Raw genomic sequence first — 22234 nt, 5'->3', positions numbered from 1 at the left:
TTCATTATCTAGTGCATTATCTAATAAGTCTGATTGGCTTTTAGGAACAAGCACTCTGAATTTGGAAAACTCGATCCTGTTTCATTTCTTCTGGCATTGCACGTTAATGTTTCACTGATCCTTTACCTTTTTATTTGTCTGCTAGTATCTGAAAGATAAATCAAAGGCATATTCCTACTATAAAAATTCTGAGGATTTGGAAACTGCTCAGACTTCATAGGTTAAACGCTTGCTGATGCTGCTGCCCTTTATACAAAGAGATCATAGCATAGAGATGAGAAATTAACAACTCTCTGCTTTCATCAGCCTCATGCTTCCTATTCAAAGATAAACATAAACACCATGAAGTTAACATGAAAAAATCTAAGAGTAAAGAGATGAGAATGATGCCTCTGTGTCAAGTATTTATGATAAAGATGAGAAGGCTGATGGAAATTGTTTTGTCGTTAGGAAAAAAATTCGACAAAAACAAACTTTCAAGAGCATGCTGTCCTTTTGATCAGTTAGAGCATTAGTGCAGAGTTCCCGAATATCTTTCCTTAAATCATAGCATTGAGCAAGACAGGAAGAACTATTTTTAATCCACTGAATAGATATAAGATAACATAAACCTGGAAGAGTTCTTGGCAGTCCACAACTCATTTCCAATTTTTTTAGTTTTAACTTAGATCACCCTAAAAAGAAAATTGTTTATTCTACTCATTTTATTCATTCAAACTTTTCCAGAGAAAATAATTTTGTTTTCTCTTTAATTTATTATAAAGTTTAGACTCCTTTGTTTTCTTAATGTGTATGTGTATTTGGATATAATTTCATAAAGTCCATCAGTTCAGTTCAATTCAGTTGCTCAGTTGTGTCTGATTCTTTGTGACCCCATGGAATGCAGCACGCCAGGCTTTCCTGTCCATCACCAACTCCCAGAGCTTGCTCAAACTCATGTCCCTCGAGTTGGTGATGGACATAAAGGCCATAGTTAATTAATTTATGCAAGTTATGTTTTTTGTCTTTGCCTATGATAACATATATTCACTTGTTAAGAAAACTAGAATGATTTTAGACAATAAAAAGTGCTGAAGAAAGAAAAATGTAAGTATTTAAGAATTTGAGCCCTATTGTCATATATTTATACCATATAGGACAACAAACAACTGATTAGACTATTGCATTGATGAAAGCTGGACTTCTATCATGCTTTGTTAAGGCAAATGTTAATGTAGAAAAAGTTATGTTTACTGTGCTTGGCAGAGGTTTGCTTTTTGAGGGAAAATATAGATCCCCAAATTTAATATTTCTCATCAGTGTATCAAGTACATAACTACAACATATGCTTTTGATCTAATCCCTTCTCAATTATTCTTGATACTTGCCCCCTTAATTACCTGCCCCAACTCCATAATTATTTTAATGTTTGTTTGTGTTTATGTCTTTTCTGCCTAAAGAAAGTTGACTTTTCTCCTTGAGTATGTTACATTTGCTACCTCTTTAATCCTCAGCAGCCCTAAATTCTCCATCTGGCTAAGTTAGGATTCAAACCAAATTCTCCTTTCAGTTATATAATATCACTTTTTACAGATTGTTTTCCTTTGAAACATAGTTTTATCTCCCGCTGCTTCTACCTCTTCCTTTAACTTCCAAATTCCAGATGCGACCCATTTGTTCTGTGGCTTCCAGTTCCTTGGCACCTACTTATACCTGCAGTCTGCCTTTCACCACCCTCTTGAAACTGCCTCCTCCAAAGTCACCAACGTCCTATTAGTTGCCAAAACCCTGAATTTTCTCCATTTTCTTTCATGTTTCCATATCACTTGATGTTCTAAGTAGCAGAAGTAACAGAAGAGAGACATCTTCAGTCAGAGAGTGCCATGCTGAAAGAAGTTTTACAAGTTTGTCCAGGGAGGAAAATTTATAGCTTTTATAGCTTTTGCCAGTTTCTTTGGTATAAATTCTTCCAACATGGATGACTTTAATCTTCCAGCGTGTCACTGAACGTGGAATTGGGAGGCTGCATGATCATAAACTTGTGTGAGCAAACCACCGAATGTCCTTTGGGGGATACTATCAGCCCTTAACTTTTGCTTCATGAAGCAATCTGCTTCATTTTTCTACTACTCTAACACCAACTTTTCTCCACCCTTTTATTGCTTCTGTTTCTTAACTGTGGTCCCCACTTGTAGACTTCATTATGGGTTAAATTTTTTATACCTTTATTTTCCTCCGTGGCGTTTTCCTCTACTCTCCTGCTTTTCACCATCACTTTAGCATGAGTTATGCTAAACCCCCGCCTGCTCCCTAGAGGTCATCTCTCTCTTTCAGTTTCTTATTGGGAATAACAGATAGCCCCTCCTTTACTTCAAACTCCGTAAGGCTAAAACCCTACTGCTTCTCTTTCCCTCACCAAAAAGTACAATCATATCCTATTGAAAAGTATTAAATGCATCCTATATGCCAGACACTTCATGAGGTGTTTTGGACACAGACACAGAGATTATTATCAATGTTTTATATAATAAAACTTCAAAGCTCTGATAATTTGATAAGTTTACTGCAACTATCCCATGTCTTGCCATATGGTGCTAAGTTGCTTTAGTCATGTCCTACTCTTTGAGACCCTACGGACTATAGCCCATCAGGCTCCTCTCTCCATGGGATTCTCCAGGCAAGGATGCTCCAAAAGAAAAAGGAAATTGGATATGAACCCAGGATTCTGAAATCAATGCTCCTCTTTCTTTCTATTACAGCATAGTGCTTCTCAGTTGATGGAACTGCCATTTTTTGGTCTTACATTGAATTACAATATGCAAGTAGTTTTTGAATTTTTCTTAATTATTATTTACTACCAAATCTTGTCTATTCATACATTAGGCCACTGTTTCCACAAGACTCGATCTCCCTTCCATGCTATAAAACTTCTAAAAACAAGAGCTCTGCTATATTCATTTTATTCCTTTTTGTAACAAAATTCCTTATAGCAGTAGCTCAATAATTTTGATTTAATAAGTGAAATAACTAACAACAATGTATTTCAAACATTTTCATTGAATGTGTACCACAGTGGTATTTCTCTGTCATCTGCATTGAGAGCCACCAATGATATTATTTATAGCAGAACATTTTTCCACTGAAGGAATATCCAGGTTTAGTTTGCAGCAAATAGGAGCAAAAATGGGATGCAAAATGTGCTCATGTTTTAGTACAAATCATGAAGTTTACCATGTGTTTATACTCCAAAACCACTATATCTATTTCTAGGTAGCTTATAGTTTAGACTCCAGGGTATTTCTAATGAGTGTAGCGGCAATATGCCTCCTTGTATTTCTGACAAATACAGAAGACTCCTGGGAAGTCATTTCACACTTCAGAGGTCCTAATTAGGGTCTGGGACTCAGCAATCTACCCACATTTCTCTGAATTGCAAAAACTGTCTATACTGTTATGCTATCAGTACAAATTACCAAACTTGAGGGGATTATATGGCCCTCTGCCTTAGTAAGTGGGTAAATATACCATTGGACTTCTGAATCTGTAGTTTCTAATTCTCATATCACCTTGGTGTATTACGTGCTTCTGACAGCACCAAGGGGCTGCTTTGTGACTGAGTATGCCTCAGGCCTTTTCTATACATAGCAATCTGCTGTGCTGTGACAAGGTACTTGAAACAGAGCTTTTCTACCCAGGAAAGTTAGTAAAGGTATATACTTTGAATCTGCATCGTAGTGCACAACCTGAAAATTACCCATTTGCTGTCCTTAAGAGACATCTGTTCTCTGTGATACTGTGTCATTATCTTGGTACTGATGCTCTCAGTTGCTGTTTATCATATCATCAAATACATCTTTTTATCAGACTCAGTCACTGGGGAGCTTAAAATAAAATCTTAGATGTCTTTAGCTATAAACATTAGCATTTTAAACAATATATAAAAAGTTGAAAAATAATGCACCAGTTAGTTGAACATCAGGGAATTTTAAATGAATTCAACATAGATTACAAGTTTAAAGCTTTTACAGAGGTTTAGGATATAGGTTTGGATATGGATTTAGAAAAGGCAGAAGAATCAGAGATCAAATTGCCAACAAGTGCTGGATCATTGAAAAAGCAAAAGTTCCAGAAAAACATCTACTTCTGCTTTATTGACTACGCTGAAGCCTTTGACTGTGTGGATCACAACAAACTGTGGAAAATTCTTAAAGAGATGGGAATACCAGACCACCTGACCTGCCTCTTGACAAATCTGTATGCAGATTTGTCAAGAGGCAACAGTTAGAACTGGACATGGAACAACAGACTGGTTCCAAATAGGAAAAAGAGTACTTTAAGGCTGTATATTGTCACCCTGCTTATTAACTTTTATGCAGAGTACATCATGAGAAACGCTGGGCTGGAGGAAGCACAGGCTGGAATCAAGATTGCTGGGAGAAATATCAGTAACCTCAGATACGCAGATGATACCACCCTTAATGCAGAAAGTGAAGAAGAACTAAAGAGCCTCTTGATGAGAGTGAAAGAGGAGAGTGAAAAATATGACTTAACACTCAACATTCAGAAAACTAAGATCATGGCATCTGGTCCCATCACTTCATGGCAAATAGATGGGGAAACAATGGAAACAGTGAGAGACTTTAATTTCTGGGGCTCCACAATCATTGCAGATGGTGACTACAGCTGTGAAATTAAAAGATGCTTGCTCCTTGGAAGAGAAGCTATGATCAACCTAGACAGCATATTAAAAAGCAGAGACGTTACTTGACCAACAAAGGTCCATCTAGTCAAAGCTATGGTTTTTCCAATAGTCATGTATGAATGTGAGAGTTGTACTGTAAAGAAAGTTGAGTGCCGAAGAATTGATGCTTTTGAACTGTGGTGTTGGACAAGACTCCTGAGAGTTCCTTGGACTGCAAGAAGATCCAACCTGTCCATCCTAAAGGAAATCACTCCTGAATATTCATTGGAACGGCTGATGCTGAAGCTGAAATTCCAATACTTTGGCCACCTGATGTGAAGAACTGACTCATTTCAAAGACCCTGATGCTGGGAATGATTGAAGGCAGCAGGAGAAGGGGACAACAGAGGATGAGATGGTTGGATGACATCACCAAGGTGAAGGACATGAGTCTGAGCAAGCTCCAGGGGTTGGTGATGGACAGGGAGGTCTGGCGTGCTGCAGTCCATGGAGTCACAAAGAGTCGGACACGATTGAGTGACTGAACAGAACTGAACTGAGATATACCCACTACAGAATAAACTATTCGTGCATCTTAGCAGTGATAGGCAAGACTGAATCTGACAGTAAGGCTCTATTACTGTGTCTCAACTCATCTTGCATGGCAGAGTATTAGTGGGACCTACACTTTGGGAAGTTTGGTTTCAGTGTGAGTGTTCAAGAAAATAGATGAGAGACCCCTCATTCACAGTTTACCAGTGATGGAAGATACAGTTCTTTATAAATCAGCTTGATGAGGGTAAATCTTATATACAGAAATATGGTATGATTTCTGTGGCTGCATCAAGACCACATCAATATGGTTTAACTGATAATTATCTTCCATTCAGTATCCTGAAGAATCAAGCTTTGCCTGGAGAGGTGAAAATACAGGAGTTCATGGCTCCCCAGGAATGCCAGTTGAATAAAAAACACCAAATTATACTTTGGTCTTGATGCCTACTCTTTTATTAATATATAGATTGAAATGAAACATAGCAGAACTCCTTAGTTAGGTCTTTAATTCTGTTAGCTTCAATTGTAGAGTATATGGGGATATCAGTGGAGGGTGACAATTAGATCTCAAGGCCCTGCTTCACATGATATTACTGTTAATGGAGGCTCTATTTTATTTTATTTTTATTTATTTATTTTTTGGGGAGGTGGTGGTTTATGCATGTTGTTTGTTGAACTATACAAGTTAAAAGAACACTACCACACCTTACATATTTTAATTTTGTTTTGAATATCCTGGTTTGTCTACTCTTGGTAAAGGATTTTATTTTTTTAATATAAATTTATTTTAATTGAGGCTAATTACTTTACAATATTATATTGGTTTTGCCATACATTGACATGAATCCACCACAGGTGTACATGGGGCAGCTCTGCATAATATGTCACTCACAGTCTGTCTTCCTGCACTTTGAAAGTAATAAAATCACAAATGAATTAGTTTAGCGAACCCAAGAAAGTAGCAAGTAACAAAGTTTATATTCCAAATATTCTGACTACAAGTCCAGGGTTTATTTTGTTATTATCCTAGAAAAAATGTATTTTAACCTGGCTATGTGTCTGTGTGTGTGTTTTCTACAGTTTGTCTTATTTGGTCAGCCTTTGTCTCTATTCTCTCTGAGGCTGGTTGCCTTGGTTACCATTACATACACCCTCTTTTGTGAGGTTCCTCTTTGACGTACATTTATTTCTATGGAAACAATGAGGTCATTGGTATGGGTAGGTGCTTTAGAGAAAGCACAATGAAGTATTGAATATCTATCCTTCTTTTGGTTATTAAAATGTGTTATTAAATTATTTTTTAATTAGAGAAGTATATTTCTGTGTTCCTTTTGACTTGATTATGAAGCTACATTTTTACTTATTTATAGACTTGCTCATGGCAAATAGATGGGGAAACAAAGGAAACAGTGAGAGAATTTATTTTGGGGGGCTCCAAAATCACTGCAGATGGTGACTGCAGCCATGAAATTAAAAGATGCTTGAAAAAATAAAATAAAAGATGCTTGCTCCTTGGAAGAAAAGCTATGATCAACCTAGACAGCTTATTAAAAAACAGAGACATTACTTTGCCAACAAAGGTATGTCTACTCAAAATTATGGTTTCTCCAGTAGTCATGTATGGATGTAAGAGTTGGACTATAAAGAAAGCTGAGTGCTGAAGAATTGATGCTTTTGAACTGTGGTGTTGGAGAAGACTATTGAGAGTCCCTTGGATTGCAAGGAGTTATAGCCAGTCCATCCTAAAGGAGATCAGTCCTGAATATTTATTGGAAGGACTGATGCTGAAGCTGAAGCACCAATACTTGGGCCACCTGATGCGAAGAACTGACTGATTAGAAAAGACCCTGATGCTGGGAGAGTTTGAAGGCAGGAGGAGAAGGGGACGACAGAGGATGAGATGGTTGGATGATGTCACTGACTCTATGGACATGAGTTTGAATAAGCTCCGGGAGTTGGTGATGGACAGGAAAGCATGGCATGCTGCAGTCCACGGGGTCACTAAGGGTCGGACACGACTGAGTGACTAAACTGAACTGAGACTTGCTCAAATACAATGACTTAAAGCATTAGGTATACTGTTTAGCTCCTCCTTGTTTTATGTGGTGTGATAAAGATCACCACAGATATATATAACAATAAAATATATATAGATAGATATGTAACAATAAAAGGGTTATGACTTAAACCTTAAAAGTCTGTCAGAGAGTGAAAAGTTTATCTCAGTAATATTTGTTATAATAAAAAAATTGCACAAGGAATTCACATGAAGAAAACGAGAAATATTTAGATGAATCTAGAAAAAAAAAGCCCTATTTATGGTCACTGTTTTTAAAATCTAGAGTTTTAGAAACACAGGGATATAACAGAGGAGTGATAGTTATTAAAACATATTTACTATGATATTGGGCTTGCCAGGTGGCACTAGGGGTAAGGAACCCATCTGCCAATGCAGGAGACATAGCAGACACGGGTTTGATCCCTGGGTTGGGAAAATCCCCTGGATGAGGAAATGGCAGCCCACTCCAATATTCTTGCCTGGAAATTCCATGGACAGAGTAGCCTTGCAGGCTAAATAGTCCACGGGGTCACAAAGAGATGGACCTGACTGTGCGACTGAGCATCATCTGTGACATTAAATAAGTGTGTGTAAATATGCATATATATACATATATATATATAATTAGTATTCTGTTTTCAAGTTTTAAGAGCCTTTTAAACTCTTTTTTAAAGCATCTGTTTTCCTCCCTGACTTATTTACAAACTAGTCTAATTTTTTTTCTTTATAGATGATGTGGAAACCTGCCTATGATTTTCTTTATACTTGGAGTGCTCACTATGGAAACAGCTACAGAGATGTGTTACAAGACCTACAATCAGCTTTGGACAGAATGAAAAGCCCCGTGACCAAACAGTGGCGAGACTTAACTGGCGCTTTAATACTAGTGAATTCTTTAGAGGTTTTGAGAGCAACTGCATTCTCCACTTCTGAGGAAGTATAGCAATGAAGGATACATTTTTAAGAGGAAGGAGTAGAGGGAGAAAGGGGTGTGTGTGAGAGAGAGAGAGAGAGGAAAAGAGTCTCAGAAAAGTATTGCTTTTAAGAAAAAAAAAAAGTGTTTCCTGGTGAAAACATATCCTAGCACAAAATCCAAGGATGGGTTTTATAATCAAATATGTATTTTTGTGTCTCCCTTTCAAATGCAAATATTAAGCTGCTTTATTGTTGAGAAAGGAAAGAAAAAACTCTTTCTCCCTTTCAAAGTTACTTTTAATTTCTTTTAGTTAAAACAAATGACTGCCAGCATAATTACATCACACAGAAACCCAGATAATCCAGAGGCTCTCAGTATAAATACTGGGATTTTTCCAGCAGACAGGTAGAGGAAGAGAAGGAAGCAATGCTCTGTGGCCAGGCACCAGACTACATACTTTCTCTACCTGCTCTGTTTTATTTCCAGTGGCATTTGCTAGGATTATTCCCATTTTTCATGTGAAGAAACTAAGGACTGGAGAGGACAGTCAGGGCTGTGCAGCCAGTGTGAAGCAGGTTTTCTGTTTGCAAAATCTGGCTCTGTTTTTTTTAAGAAAATATAGCACATGGAAATATAGTTTTAAAAAAAAAAACAAAATGCATATTAAAACTTATAGGTAATTATTTCCTTTTAATTAAGCTCTCTGCGCTATTCTACCATCTCATGAAAGTGCCAGAAGGAAGATACAACTGGAAATCTGTTGTCTGCATCCACCAACTGGAATTTTTACCACCTTCCTCCATCATCTTGAAGTCTAGCTAATCCTTCAACTTTTTCTTCAGTATCATAATGCTGAGTAATTCTTTTAACTCTCAAAGGTTTTTTAAAAACAAGGGTTACTTTTTAAAAGCCTGATTTATCACTGCTGAACGCAGCCATCTTATCTACCAGAAACACTGATGCCTGTGTGTGTGCATGCTCAGGTGTTTATGTAATTATGTGTATGTGTGTATATTTCAGAATGTTTTATACATCTTTTGGAATACAAAGATTGTATAGAAATTTAGGCAAGTATAAATGCTAACTGTTAGAGAGTTGATAAGGGATGGTCTGTGCTTACTCCAGTGTTCAATCCTTTGGCTGCCTGCCTCTGTTGATGTGTTTTAGACAGTCATTCATTTATTGTCATTCAGTTGACAGAGTGTGTGTACCCACTCTGTGGCAGATGCATAGATGTTTGAGGTTAATAATGGGAGAAAAACAGCATGATCCCCCTGACTTCAGTACTGCTGAAGTGATAGAGGCAATGATAAAGAATTATACAATTAAATTTAAAATGGCATCTGCAATACCAGCTACAGAGGAAAGGCTGGAATGCCAAGAGATATAGATTTTGAGGGGGGTGGAAATCATGCGGATCAGGGAGATCACATAAGTTTTCCCTGGTAAAGAAATGATGAGCCTGAAGGAGGATCAGACATTGCTTCTTGTCTGGAGAGGGTGGAGGAGGCAATTCCTCAATGACCTGAAGACCTCAGGCAGGAAGGGAGCTCAGGAGATACAGGTATCCAAGGTGAAGGGCTGGAAAGGGTGAAGGAGTGAAGGAAAGAAAGAGAAGTCTTCAAAGGTAATGCGGATGAGCTGAATAAGGATTTTATTTAGGGATCCTGAATAAAACATGTCCATTTGGCTAAAAAGTAAAAGCAGAATCATTTTAGAGCTTTTAATACACCCACCCTGAGGTATTTGGTATGCTGGCAAAGGTAATTTGAATTAGGATTTAAGATCTTTAAGGCTTTTAATATTTATATTTGATGATAAGTGAATACACCCTGCCCAAGGAGTTATGTACATACATTCAAGGACAGAATTTATTTCAGTTGAAAATGAATTCAGGGAGAAGGGAGAAAAAAAGAAACAATCTGTAAGTTCGGAACACAATCATTTTTAGTGGTGATTTTGCTTTTGCTTTCTTTAGAACATTCTTGGAATCTTATTAGCATGTCAGCAAACCAGAGAATTTCGGGAAAGGATAATAAGGAATTAATAACTGGGTTTTTCCAGGCTCTAAGATCTGAGACAACAGAGATCTTGTGAGTTGATTAGGGCAGTAAGATTAAATAAATCACTCAGGTTTATCACATCATGTGTTGTGATTGTGGTTGGAAAGTTTAAGAAGAGTTTTAAAAATGAACAGCATTATCTCTGTAATTTAAGGATGAAACAACAGTTTAAATATTAATATATACAAAGATATCTTACAATCTCATAACAAATCCTTTCAGAGGAATTTTAAACCCATGTCCAAACATTCTGTTCTTTTAAATATATTCTAACATTTTTATAAATCATTTCCACTTTTCTGAATTTTATATTTTTCTTCCTATAATGGATTTTCATAATCAGAAAAGATTAGCTCAGTAATCACAAATTGCCTTTAACATTTGGCAGCAAATCAAGAGAATTAATAAGGCAATTAAATCCCATCCTTGACATCATTAAAAGCACCAAAAGCCATTAATGTAAAACTTCTTCAAGCATTTGGAAACTGGAAAAAGCATAGCTGATTCTTTCAGTTCCTCAGGCTTTTCGTCTAATGATGAATTAGGATGAGATTCTTGTTCAGTGCTCAGCTTGCAATGTAGTAATTTTTCTATGTAAGCCACAGATCCTCTACTTCCTCCTGTTAAAGCCTTAATGTGAAAGTCAATTAAGGAGGTGCAAGTAACAGTGTGTCATTAGCTGTTCATGCCAGTCATGCATACAACACACTTTCATGTTCTGTAATGTAGAAAATACCACATGAAGTTTTGAAACTGGGGATAACTAGGTCTCTGGAAGGAGCAGAATGCACTACATTAATGCGTGGTGTTTGTCAAAGAAATTTTGCTATTGCTAAATAGCTTTGAATATGTTATATGTAAATACAATGAAGAAAATACATTCAAAATCGTACAATACTATACATAATTGGACATTTCAAAATGAATTTTCATACTGTGCTGTTGTAAATTATATTTCCTATAATTTTTTCATGTCTAAGGAATATTTGAAGCACTATAAAGGAAAGGGAGATAATAAAAATTATGTCTCTGAAGGCTTTTCTAGTTAAAATAGATTTTTTTCTTTTTATATATACAAACTTCTTCCCCTTACTTCTGTATGAAGTTTCCTTCATGTGCTGCTGTATAGTTTAGTGAATTCCAAAGTTCTAAAGAGGTGGGGTTAACCCAAAGACTTTCTTCAGAACAACATAATTGTTGAAAGTTGGTTTCTTGCATGCTTATTTTCTAGTCCACAACATGAAATATAAAGTGACTATGGATACACTACAGTATTTCAGTATTTCACTAACTGTTGTAGAAATCTGTGGCTTTTGCATACATATTTTACCTTTTCTTTTTATACATTTCTAGGCCTATGTAGGCCAGAAACCTTTAAATCTAATAGCTTTGCAATTCTGAATAATAGTGTCAGTTCATACATGAAGGGGGGCTTCCCTGGTGGCTCAGATGGTAAAGAACCTGCAATGCAGGAGACCCAGGTTCTATCCCTGGGTCGGGAAGATCTCCTGGAGAAGGGTATGGCAACCCACTCCAGAATTCTTGCCTGGAGAATTCCATGGACAGAGGAGCCTGGCAGGCTACAGTCCATAGGGTCACAAAGAGTCAGACATGACTGAGCAACTAACACACACACACACACACATTCATGAAGGAGTGATGGAGAGATTAGTACTGGGTAATAATTAGTAATGGCAAACGAGAAAGTTCCAGAGCAAGCAGTGCTATTGTGGTAGTGAGTACAACATGAAAGGCTTCTTCTATAAGATACTAGTCCAGGAATTGCAGCTGTGCCTTCTAATTTTTTCCTATCACATCGTAAGAGACTTTTGACCTGTCATTCAGCCTCCCCAGGCTTCAGTTTTCTCATCTATAAAATGAGGGGCTCGAACTGGGTAGTCTCTAAACTCCTCTTAGGCTTAAATATTTATGAGTGTATAATGAATGGGATATTTTATGGGTTTTATAGATTTATTTTGCTATGAGGGAAAAATGTAAACTAAAACTTATAGCCTGAATATCAATTATTTACATTAACATAAAGTCCTGTATGTGTGAGGCATAGCATACGTAAGCTCACTAAGCACTGTGCAGATACTATCTCATTTATTACTCACATAGCCTAATGAAACTGGTTACACAATATGCACTATTTTGAATAGTTGAAAACCATCAACTACTCAGAACAAACTAGACTAGAGGTATTAATAGGTCAGCAATGGTTTTGCTTGGAGCTACTGAAAGCACACTGTCAAATATGCTCCCTTCCCATTGCAAAGGCCTTAGACCAAGCAACCTCTGTGCAGAGGTTCTTCAGCTTTAGCAACTGCAGGATCACCTGGAGGGCTTATTGGAACATAGACTTCTGGGCTCCACCCCACAATTCTGATTCAGCAGGTCTGGGGTGCTGCTTGAAAACCTGCATTTCTGTTAAGTTCTCAGGTGATAGAGATGCTGCTGGTCCAAAGACTCTCCTTTGAGAACCATAGTGTTACACATCCTTCATCTCTAAGAATAAAGGAGTCTTTGTAAAACCAGAAAACCTGACTTCTGGGTAACAAATTTTTATGTCACTCAATCAAGAAAAATAGTTTTTGAAATAAAAAAAACAAATCAGATTATATAATGGCTCCATTTTTATATGTAAAGTGAACTCTTACATGAATTCATAAAAGCCTCAAAATGAATTTTATTAGAAAACTAATTAAAGATCTCTGTGTCTCATCTAAAATGTAATCACATTTGAATAAAAAGATTAATAATTTGAGAAATTTATTGTGTGTTAAGATGATTTTGCAAAATATATGTACTTGTTTCTATAAAATACCTTGGGAGTAAGCCCTGTTTTTACTGCCCCATCACTTGTTAAATGTCTTGCTGAATTAATTTTTCCCCATTTGGGAAAAAATAAACGTTTCTCACTAATGTGATCAATACACCCATCTCCATGCCCCACTTTCTTTGTAGAATTACAAAGTGACCACAAACATTGTTGATAAGGTAAGATAGATGTTCTCTTTCCAATGAGTTTCACATTTAAAGGGATGGTGGCTCTGATAATAGGTGATGAGTTGAGCAACCTCACTTTGACATTAATGTATCATATCTTTTGCTAAAAGTTTCTTTCTAATTACTTTTTTTTTTAATTCTTAGAGACATTTGAGACTCTCTTTTGGCACTTGGAAGCAGATTTTAAGTGTTCCTCATATGTAAGTTGACATTTAAACCCTTGGAATGTGCTGAGACATTTAACATATTTATATAAATATGATTAGTAGTTGAAAGTCAAACTTAGCCATGATGATATTACTGGTTTTACTTAAGCTGATTCTGCAAAAGTCAGTCATTTAAACAGAATTTGGGATTGACAAGTTTGGTATGATGTTGACCTTACATTTATTAGGTTAATGGCACAATAAAATTATCTACTTTTTTTTTTTTTTTTGTATAGTAGAAAAATTCATTTGACAGGAGGAAAATATACTGTTTTATTCCAGAAAATGTGTATTCAATGTTCACCCAGTCCCCTTTATCTCATGGTGGAAAGCAAGGAAAGTGTGAAGGGGAGATAGGAAACAGTTTGATTATGGTCTAATGAAAGGAGACTATTCAGGGACAATGGAAACTTCTTTTTACTGGTCTTTTTAAAAATGGAAAATATATGTCATTGATTCTCTTTATCTGATCAGTAATAATGTACAAATTAACTATTGCTTGGTTTCCTCTGGATGAATTTAATGCTACTTAAAACTGTTCCTTGAAACTATTAAGAAACTTCACTAGAGCAAACACAGTGGCTCTATGTTAAGGTTGTCATTTAGCAGTCTTTCAGGAGCTGGTGTCAGAAAACCTATTGAACAGGTTTGAGCACAAAGGATTTATTGTCTCTCACAATTGAAAACCTCAAGGGCAGTTTCAGACATTCCAGGATTCTGGGCTCTAAGGGTGTGATCAAATTGCCTGTTTGTTTTTCACCCTCCTCTGACTTTGATGATCTTAGTTTCATCCTTGGGCTCCACAAAGCAGCCCAGCAACTCTGGGCTGTCCCTTCCTGGGACCTGATAACTGTGGCAGCTCCAGCCTCACATTTCTCCACGTTCTAGTTTCAGGCTATGGTGACTTCGTAATGTGTCATCTGGGCTAAACTAAACGATGTTTCCCCGAGTCTTTCTCACTGACTGTTTCCCGTTAGGGTTAGTAACAAGAGTCATCTGTGGGCAATTTGGAAGGTCACTGTGGAGCAGTAGCCACTGTGATTCTTGGAAGGTGAATGTAAGGTAAGTCTCCATGGCAGCTCCTAACTCAGCTTTTTGTTGAGGGGCAAGTGACTGGCCTGCCATTCTGCAGCCAGAGCACCACTTGTCCTGCAGATTATCCACAGCAGCAAGGTTGCAGGCTTGGAGTCAGAGAGGGACCAACAAGGGTGCCAATAACAGACAAACGAGATTCTAGTTGTCCCTGCTCTACCTCAGTCAAGTGTTTATCTTTTCTTTCCCTTAGCCTGACCTTAAACTTCAAGCTCAGTGCCATAGAAGAAAGAGCCAGGCCAAGACTCTGACCAGGTCTCACATATGCATCAAATCAAATCACTGCAGTAAATCCTTATTATATATCAATGCTGATGGTTCTGCTTTCCTTATTGAACATTGATAGGACTGCTGCTGCTGCTGCTAAGTCGCTTCAGTCGTGTCTGACTCTGTGCGACCCCATAGACGGCAGCCCACCAGGCTCCGCCGTCCCTGGGATTCTCCAGGCAAGAACACTGGAGTGGGCTGCCATTTCCTTCTCCAGATAGGTAGGGCAATAGTAAGTATTTCCTGATAACCCCAGTGGAAGAGTCCTTCTGATGAGACCAGTCTAGGTGTTGTGCTCATCTTTCAGCCAGTCACTAAGGGCTGTAACCAGGGATCCTTTGGTCAGACCTGGGTCTTTTGCGCCTTCCTTCACCCCCACCACCACCCTGTTCAAACCACTGGATTTGGGAGTCTTTGGTCAACAGGTAGAACTGAGTTTTGTTCCTGGAATTGGGAGGAGGTGGATGTTGGGGATGTCAACAGCAATTTTCTGTTAAAAATGTGATATTACATAACCTCAGCACTATTTCCTATACCAGGAAAAACTTTTTCCCTCGAGTGTAATTCAAGACTCTAGTCATCTGAGTCCTTCTCACGAGACTGGGCAGTGGGCCCACTTCTATAAACTTCTGCACTAAATCAAATGCTAAGTAAGTGAAACCTCACCAGCATTCCGCCCTTCACATACCACTTTATAAAATATGGATGACACGGCTGAGCCATCTAAAACCCCATCAAGATTCTGAGTTCACCTGACCTGGGAGGTCCGGGGCAGTTCTCCTATTACTCCTAATTGTTCTCTTTTAAGCAGTACCTGTAACTTAGTCAATGCACCTCAACTGCTGCCAGAAAGAAGCTGACTGGGAGAGAGAGAGAGGAGGTATTCCCAGAATGACTGAGAGAAAATTGTAGTTCAGATTGAGTGGCAGGCATCACTTGCCTGTGAAAAAAAAAAATGATGGCAAAATCCTTTGAACAGTCTTTGAAAATTATGAAAGCAAGTCCAAGGTCAGGAGTATTTCTATCTTTCTCAACCATCTGACTTTTCATTGGAGACCTTTATCTCTACTTCTGAATCAGTAATAACCTCTAAATGCTGCCCAAGGGAAAAGTAGAACAGCAGTGTGAACAAAGTAAATCAGATGATTCTAAGACAGCAGTGAAAAATAGGACAAAGTGATACAAAAGGGATACACGGACAAAGGTGGTGTATTTCTTTGCTTGTTTTGTATACAGAACAACTTTATAAAGATAAAACTCACAATTTGTCTGGTCCATTTTTAAGAGCCTATAAACATTATCTTAATACATGTTTCTGTTTAATATGTGTGTGTTTAATATATGTTCACTTATAGTCATCAATTACCCTGAGTCAAGAAATGTTCTTCAGGAGGGAATATCATATTGTTATGTTTTTCAGGGTGAAATTAAATGCTGTGGGTTGTGGAGAAATAAGAGATTAGTGAGCAAGGTTATTCAGGAGAAGATGAGAGAGCACTTGATGTTACATTCCCAAAGCTATTTTCAAGAGGTTTCACTGATAGGTTGGAAGAAAAAGTATCTTAAGTCCTACTTTCATATTCTTAGAGAATGTTTCTATTTATTTCCATTTGGACTGCTGAGACGCTTACTATATTCCTAGGGATAACAGTCCAAGTTCTAATGTGAGAGCTGAAAACTCCTATAAGTAATTAATCCAATGCCCTGGGTTCTTGCCTTGAGCAAGGTTCTAAATCTTTTTTTAATGAAAGCTCATTTTGACCACTTAGTATGTTCTGTATTTATCTACTAGAAAATTTTATTAGTTTGCTAGTTACTCCCATAACAAAGTATCATAAAATGGGTGGCTTAAAGACAAAAATTTCTTTTCTCCCAGTTCTAGAGGCTAGAAATCCAAGATCAAAGCTTTGGCAGGGGTGGTTTCCTGTGAGGGCTGTGAGGGAAGGATGTGTTCTAGCCTGTCTCCTGTCTTGTGTAGATGGCTGTCTTCTCTGTGTCTTTACATGGTTTTGTCTTGGTGCAAGTGTCTGTGTCCTAATAGCGTCCAGTATTGGAGTAAGGCTGATCCTAGTAACTTCATTTTATCTTAATTACCCTTTAAAGTACCCTATCATCAAATCCAATCACATTCTTAAGCCCTTGGGGGTTAGGAGTTCAACATATGAATTTGGAGGAGACACTATTCAGCCTATAACAAAAATGATTCTTTTTTTTTTTTTAATTTAGTGAAATCAGCTACCTTGTTTGAATGCATTTTATATAATCCTATACTGAGTCTTTTAAAAATGTTGCATCCTTGATTCTCTATCATAGGCAAATCATAGATGCCTGAGAAATGATGGATGTCCACAGAATGAGCAGATTGTAGTGAGGTGGCACACCTAGACAGCTGGACCTTTTCACTACATTGTCCTTTTATTTCAGGCAAGATGTAGCATCAGGTTCTGCTTGTTAGAGCTAATGAAAAATATCGGTGTAGATAAACATACTCATAGATAATTTCTCCTGGCTCTTCTTTCTTGTTATTTTAGGATCTGAGTGCTGCAAAAAAAAAAAAAAAGAATGCTCTTTCTACAGGTGGGGAACATGAAGACAGTCTAAGAACAGTGTTGTGAGTAAGGATTATGACATGATTCTGGACTTTTTGGTGTGAACACGAATATGCCTGGGAAAACAAATATAATTTATTGAGCAAAATAAAATAATGGGAGGCTTAGATCACCCAGAAAGCAAAATGAGCAAATCTGGGAAATTTGTCCTGATGAGTGTGGTGGGTGGGGAGGGAAGGAGAGGTATGCTGGACTCCCTAGGGAGTCGAGTACATCATCCTGGGCAGAGATTTGAGAGAAATGGCAGAAAAATCTCTAGCTGGGAATAGCACTTGAGAGTGAAGGGTAAAAAATCTTCCCCACCGTTGTTTCTCACAGGCCTTTCAGGGACATCAGGGTAAACAAGCCTGGAACTGAGGGGTTTCCTGAGACTTGGAATTTTCTTTGCTGAAACCAGGAAAGTCCCAGGCATACTGAAACAGTTGGTCACTCTAGGTATAAAACGCTGAAAGATACTGCTGAAAATAAGAGTGGCAACTGGGAAGAATAACACTTTCAATCATTATCAGGCATTTGCACCATAGGTCAAATAATCACAATACTTAAAGCTGTGTTAGAAAAAGACACGGGATATTTTTGTAGATGAAGGGAGACATGGAAAGTACCAAGAATGTGTCACTGACTTGGAAACAGATTGTCTTGAGAAATGGGCAAAACTGAAAGTAAGTACAAGGTGCAGAAGTTGACAGGGAGAGATAATGAATGCAAACTTTGCTAACTACAGTTGTGGCTGAGGACCAGAACTGATAAAACTCTTGCCACTCTGATGTGGATAATCTTTGGAATGATACCTGTAAGTGTGTTACTTAGTTTCTTTGACCACAAAGCACTGAATTATTAACTCAGTTCAGTCAAAAAATAAATACAGTGATCTTAAAAAGTGCAAATTTACTGAGCAGTATATGGGAACGATATTTGTCAAAGTGGTTATTTTTGTTTATAAAGACCAGTATTAAGTGTAACCATTTGCACATTCAATTAATTCATTGAACTATAGTCACTAAACTGTCTCTGACTCTTTTGCAACCCCATGGACTGTAGCCAGCCAGTCCATGGGATTTCCCAGGCGAGAATACTGGAGTGGATTGACACTTCTTTCTCCAGGGGATCTTCCCAACCGAGGGATCAAACTCTTGTCTCCTGTATTGGCAGGAGGATTCTTTACCAGTGAGCTGCTTGGGAGGCCACTTAGTTGATTTACAGTATTATGTTAGTTTCAGGTGTGTAGCATAGTGATTCCATATTTCTAAAGATTATAATTCATTTAAAGTTATTACAAAACAATGGCTATAATTCCATATGGAATTGTGGCTATAAGCAACAATATATCCTTGTTGCTTACCTATTTCGTACATAGTAGTTTCTGTCTCTTAATCCCATACCCCTGTCTTGCCTGTCCTGGCTTTTCTCTCCCCATTGACATCTACTTGTTTGTTTTCTGTATCTGTGAATCTGCTTCTGTTTTGGTATATGCATTCATTTGTTTTATTTCCACATTAAGTGATGACATACAGTATTGTCTTTCTCTGCCTGACATATCTCACTAAGCATAATACTCTAAAGGTCCATCCATGCAGAATTTCATCCTTTTAAGGCTGAATAATATTCCATAATATACAAATACCCCATCTTCTTTATCTGTTTGTCTGTTGACATACACTTGGATTGTTTCCATATTGTGGCTATTGTAATTAATGCTGCTATGAACATTGGAGTGCATGTGTCTTTCTGAATTACTGTTTTCATTTTCAGCTATGTACACAGTGGAATTACTGGATTATAAGGTAGCACTATTTTTAATCTTTTGAGGAACCTTCATACTGTTTTCCATACTGTCTGTGCCAGTTTACATTTCCATCAACTGTATACCAGAGTTCCCTTTCTTTATTCTCACCAACTTTTGTACTTGTAGACACTTTGTTGATAGCCATTCTGAACGGTGTGAGTTGATATGGTTATTTTGATTTACATTTCTCTAATAATTAGTAATGTTGAGCATATTTTCATGGATGTTGAATTTACAACACTTTATTGCATGTTTTCTGGTTGTTTTTGTAGTTCTTCTCTGTAAGTTTTGTTTCTTCACTTGTGGTGTGATGATTTTCTTTAGTAGTATGCTTGTGTTCATTTCTTTTTAGTTTTTGTGCATCTATTTTAGCTTTTTGATTAGTAGTTACCATGAAATTCACATATGTTGACCTATAACTATATCTACTTGTGTTTTATACTGGTAGTCATTTAAGTTCAAACATATTCTAAAAGATCTACATCATTTACTCTGCTTCCTTATGTTTTGTCTTTGACATCATATTGTACATCTTCATGTTTATCCCTTGACTGTTTATTATAATCACAATTACTTTTACAACTTTTTGTGCTTTCATCTTCATACTAGCTTATTTAAGTGGTTGATGCGCAGTCCTTACTCTATACTTGCCATTCCCAGTGGGATTTTCCCTTTCTTATAGATTCTTACTTCTTTTCTACTTAGAAAAGATTTTTTAACCTTTCTTTTAGAGTAGGTTTAGTATTGATGAGCTCTTAGTTTTGGCTTGTCTGAGAAATTCTTTCTCTTTCCTTCTATTCTAAATATTAGTCCTGCTGTGCAGATTATCCAGTTTTTCCCTCTCAGCACTTTGAATGTGTCATATCACTCCCTTCTGGTTCGTAAATCTTCTACAGAAAAATCAGCTGATATACTTACGGGGGTTCCCTTTTTTATGACACTTTGTTTTTCTCTTGATGCCTTTAAAATTCACTGTTGAACTTTGGTATTTTAATTATGATATATATTGGTAAGGGTCTGTGTGGTTCATTTTACTTGGGACCCTCTATGCTTCCTGACCTAAATACCTGTTCCCTTCTTCAGGTTTGGGAATTTGAACCCGTAATTTCACCAAATACATTTTCGATCACCAAGTTTCTCTCTTCTTCTGGGATCCCTATAATGCAAATATTGCTTTGCTTGATATTATCCCCCAAATTTCTTAAACTGTTTTTATATTTATTTTCTCTTTTTGCTGTTCTGATGGGTGGTTTCCATTATTCTAACTTTCAGATCACTTGTGATCTTCTGTATCATTTAGTCTGTTGTTCATTCCTGCCAGTATGTTTTTCGTTTTAGTTACTGAATGCCCCATTTCTGATTGGGTCTTCTTTTGTATTTTCTAATTCCTTATTAAATTCTTACTTTGTTCATTTATTCTTTTCCCTAATTCAGTTAGCATTCTTATTATTAGATGTGGTTTGAATTATTTATCTGTTAAATTTTTATTAGTTTTATTACTTCTTTTTTTTCAACAGTTTTCTGTTTCAATTGAGACCAGTCCCTCTGCCTTATCATTGCCTAACTCTCTCTGCCTCTACGAATTTAGGTAGAACAGTTCCTCACTGCAGACATGAAGGGGTGTCCTCATCTCAGCGGGTCCTTATGGAGCCTGCTGTGCCCAGAACCTTTGGCTGAAGGGCTGGACATGCTGTGAGTGCGTGTCAGTCTCCTCAGGTCACGCGTGTCCCATCGCCGTGACAGGCAGTGGGCTTGGAGGTGGAGTGGCTAGATCCAGAGCTGAGTTTGAGGCAGGGCTTCTCATCTGCTGGGTGTCTGTTTAACCACATTTTGTGGAGCTCTTCCCACAGAGGAGAGCAGTGCTGGAGGCTGAGGGGCCGAGGCAGGCGCTCCTGTGGGTGTGGGTGTGTCAGCCACAGGGGTCCAGGCTGCCTGCGGCGTGCCGTGTGGGTGTGGGTCGGCACCGGCAGTTGTGGCCCTCACCTGCTTTCCGTCCAGCCTTCTGTCTGCGCCTTCTTTATCCTCACAGCTGGGCCTCCCTCCAGTCTGCCCTGTCCCCGCCCCGTTGTGGAGTCTCGCCACAATGCAGGCGGGCGCACGGGGTCTCTCAGTATTTATGAGGGGCGGATTGTGGCGGACCGGCCACCGGCAGTGTTCTGGTTGCTTCTGATGCACTGCCTAAGTCTGTGCCAATGATTACGAGCCCCATTCCACCTACACGCCGCTCAAGGTCCAAGTTGCCTCTGTGTCCCACAGCCGAGTGCTCTTTCTCTTGTGCTGGCAGCCCAGGTATAGTATAGAGCTGGTCCATTAGTAAACGGGGAGGGAGCCTTCAGTCTGCGCTCTCCAACCTGCCTCAGGCACAAGAGGGCATGCACACGTGCTCCTCGCCAGCAAAGTCCAGGCTTCTGATAGTCCTCCGTTAGTCCCAGCCAACCAACCTAGCTGCCTCATCCTCCCTGGTTTGGACCCAGGACTGGGGGACCCAATAAGTGGCTCAAAACACTCCCTCCTGAGGGAGCATCTCTGCCCATGTAATCTCCCTTTTCCCCTGAGTCCCCTCCTAGGGCACCGGTCCCAGCCTGATCAATTTGCTCCCCTTCCTCCCTCCTGATTCTATGTGTATCTTTCTCACAGTCTTGGTTGTGCAGAAGTCTTTCTACTCTCTTTAGTTAGTTTTCAGTGATGATTATACCACATGTAGATGCATTTTTGATGTGTTCACAGGGAGAGTTGAGTTCCACGTTTTCCTACTCTGCCATCTTGGCTGATCTCTTCTGTACATTAAATTTAAAACATGAAGAGGGTTTGGAAAGCTTTTGTGTCTAATTTTGTGATATTTGTGAAAGGTTTCCCGGAAATGCTTTTAAGATTAATTAGAACATGACTGTGACTTCATGTGGATGCAGTTATCAACCAAGCTATCAATTAGCAGGCAAGGAGCACTAATCTGTGTTAAGTCATGCACCCTATGTATGAGAAATGATCCAAATAGATTTAAATAGGGATTTA

At 38.2% G+C, this 22234-nt stretch overlaps 1 protein-coding gene across 1 annotated transcript in view; it reads left to right on the top strand.

The window, feature by feature from the left end:
- MACC1 (MET transcriptional regulator MACC1) overlaps window positions 1-8884 on the top strand; it is an 80080-nt gene extending 71196 nt beyond the window's left edge. The window contains 1 exon segment of the mRNA XM_043462801.1: window positions 8005-8884. Coding sequence (XP_043318736.1) covers window positions 8005-8217 — 213 coding nt within the window. The 3' untranslated portion in view covers window positions 8218-8884.
- The last annotated feature ends 13350 nt before the right edge of the window (window positions 8885-22234 follow it).

This window comes from Cervus canadensis, chromosome 3 (assembly GCF_019320065.1).
Source record: "Cervus canadensis isolate Bull #8, Minnesota chromosome 3, ASM1932006v1, whole genome shotgun sequence".
NCBI classification, from domain to species: domain Eukaryota; kingdom Metazoa; phylum Chordata; class Mammalia; order Artiodactyla; family Cervidae; genus Cervus; species Cervus canadensis.
The sequence above is the reverse complement of the archived record's forward strand: the minus strand, read 5'-3'. Positions and strand labels throughout refer to the sequence as shown.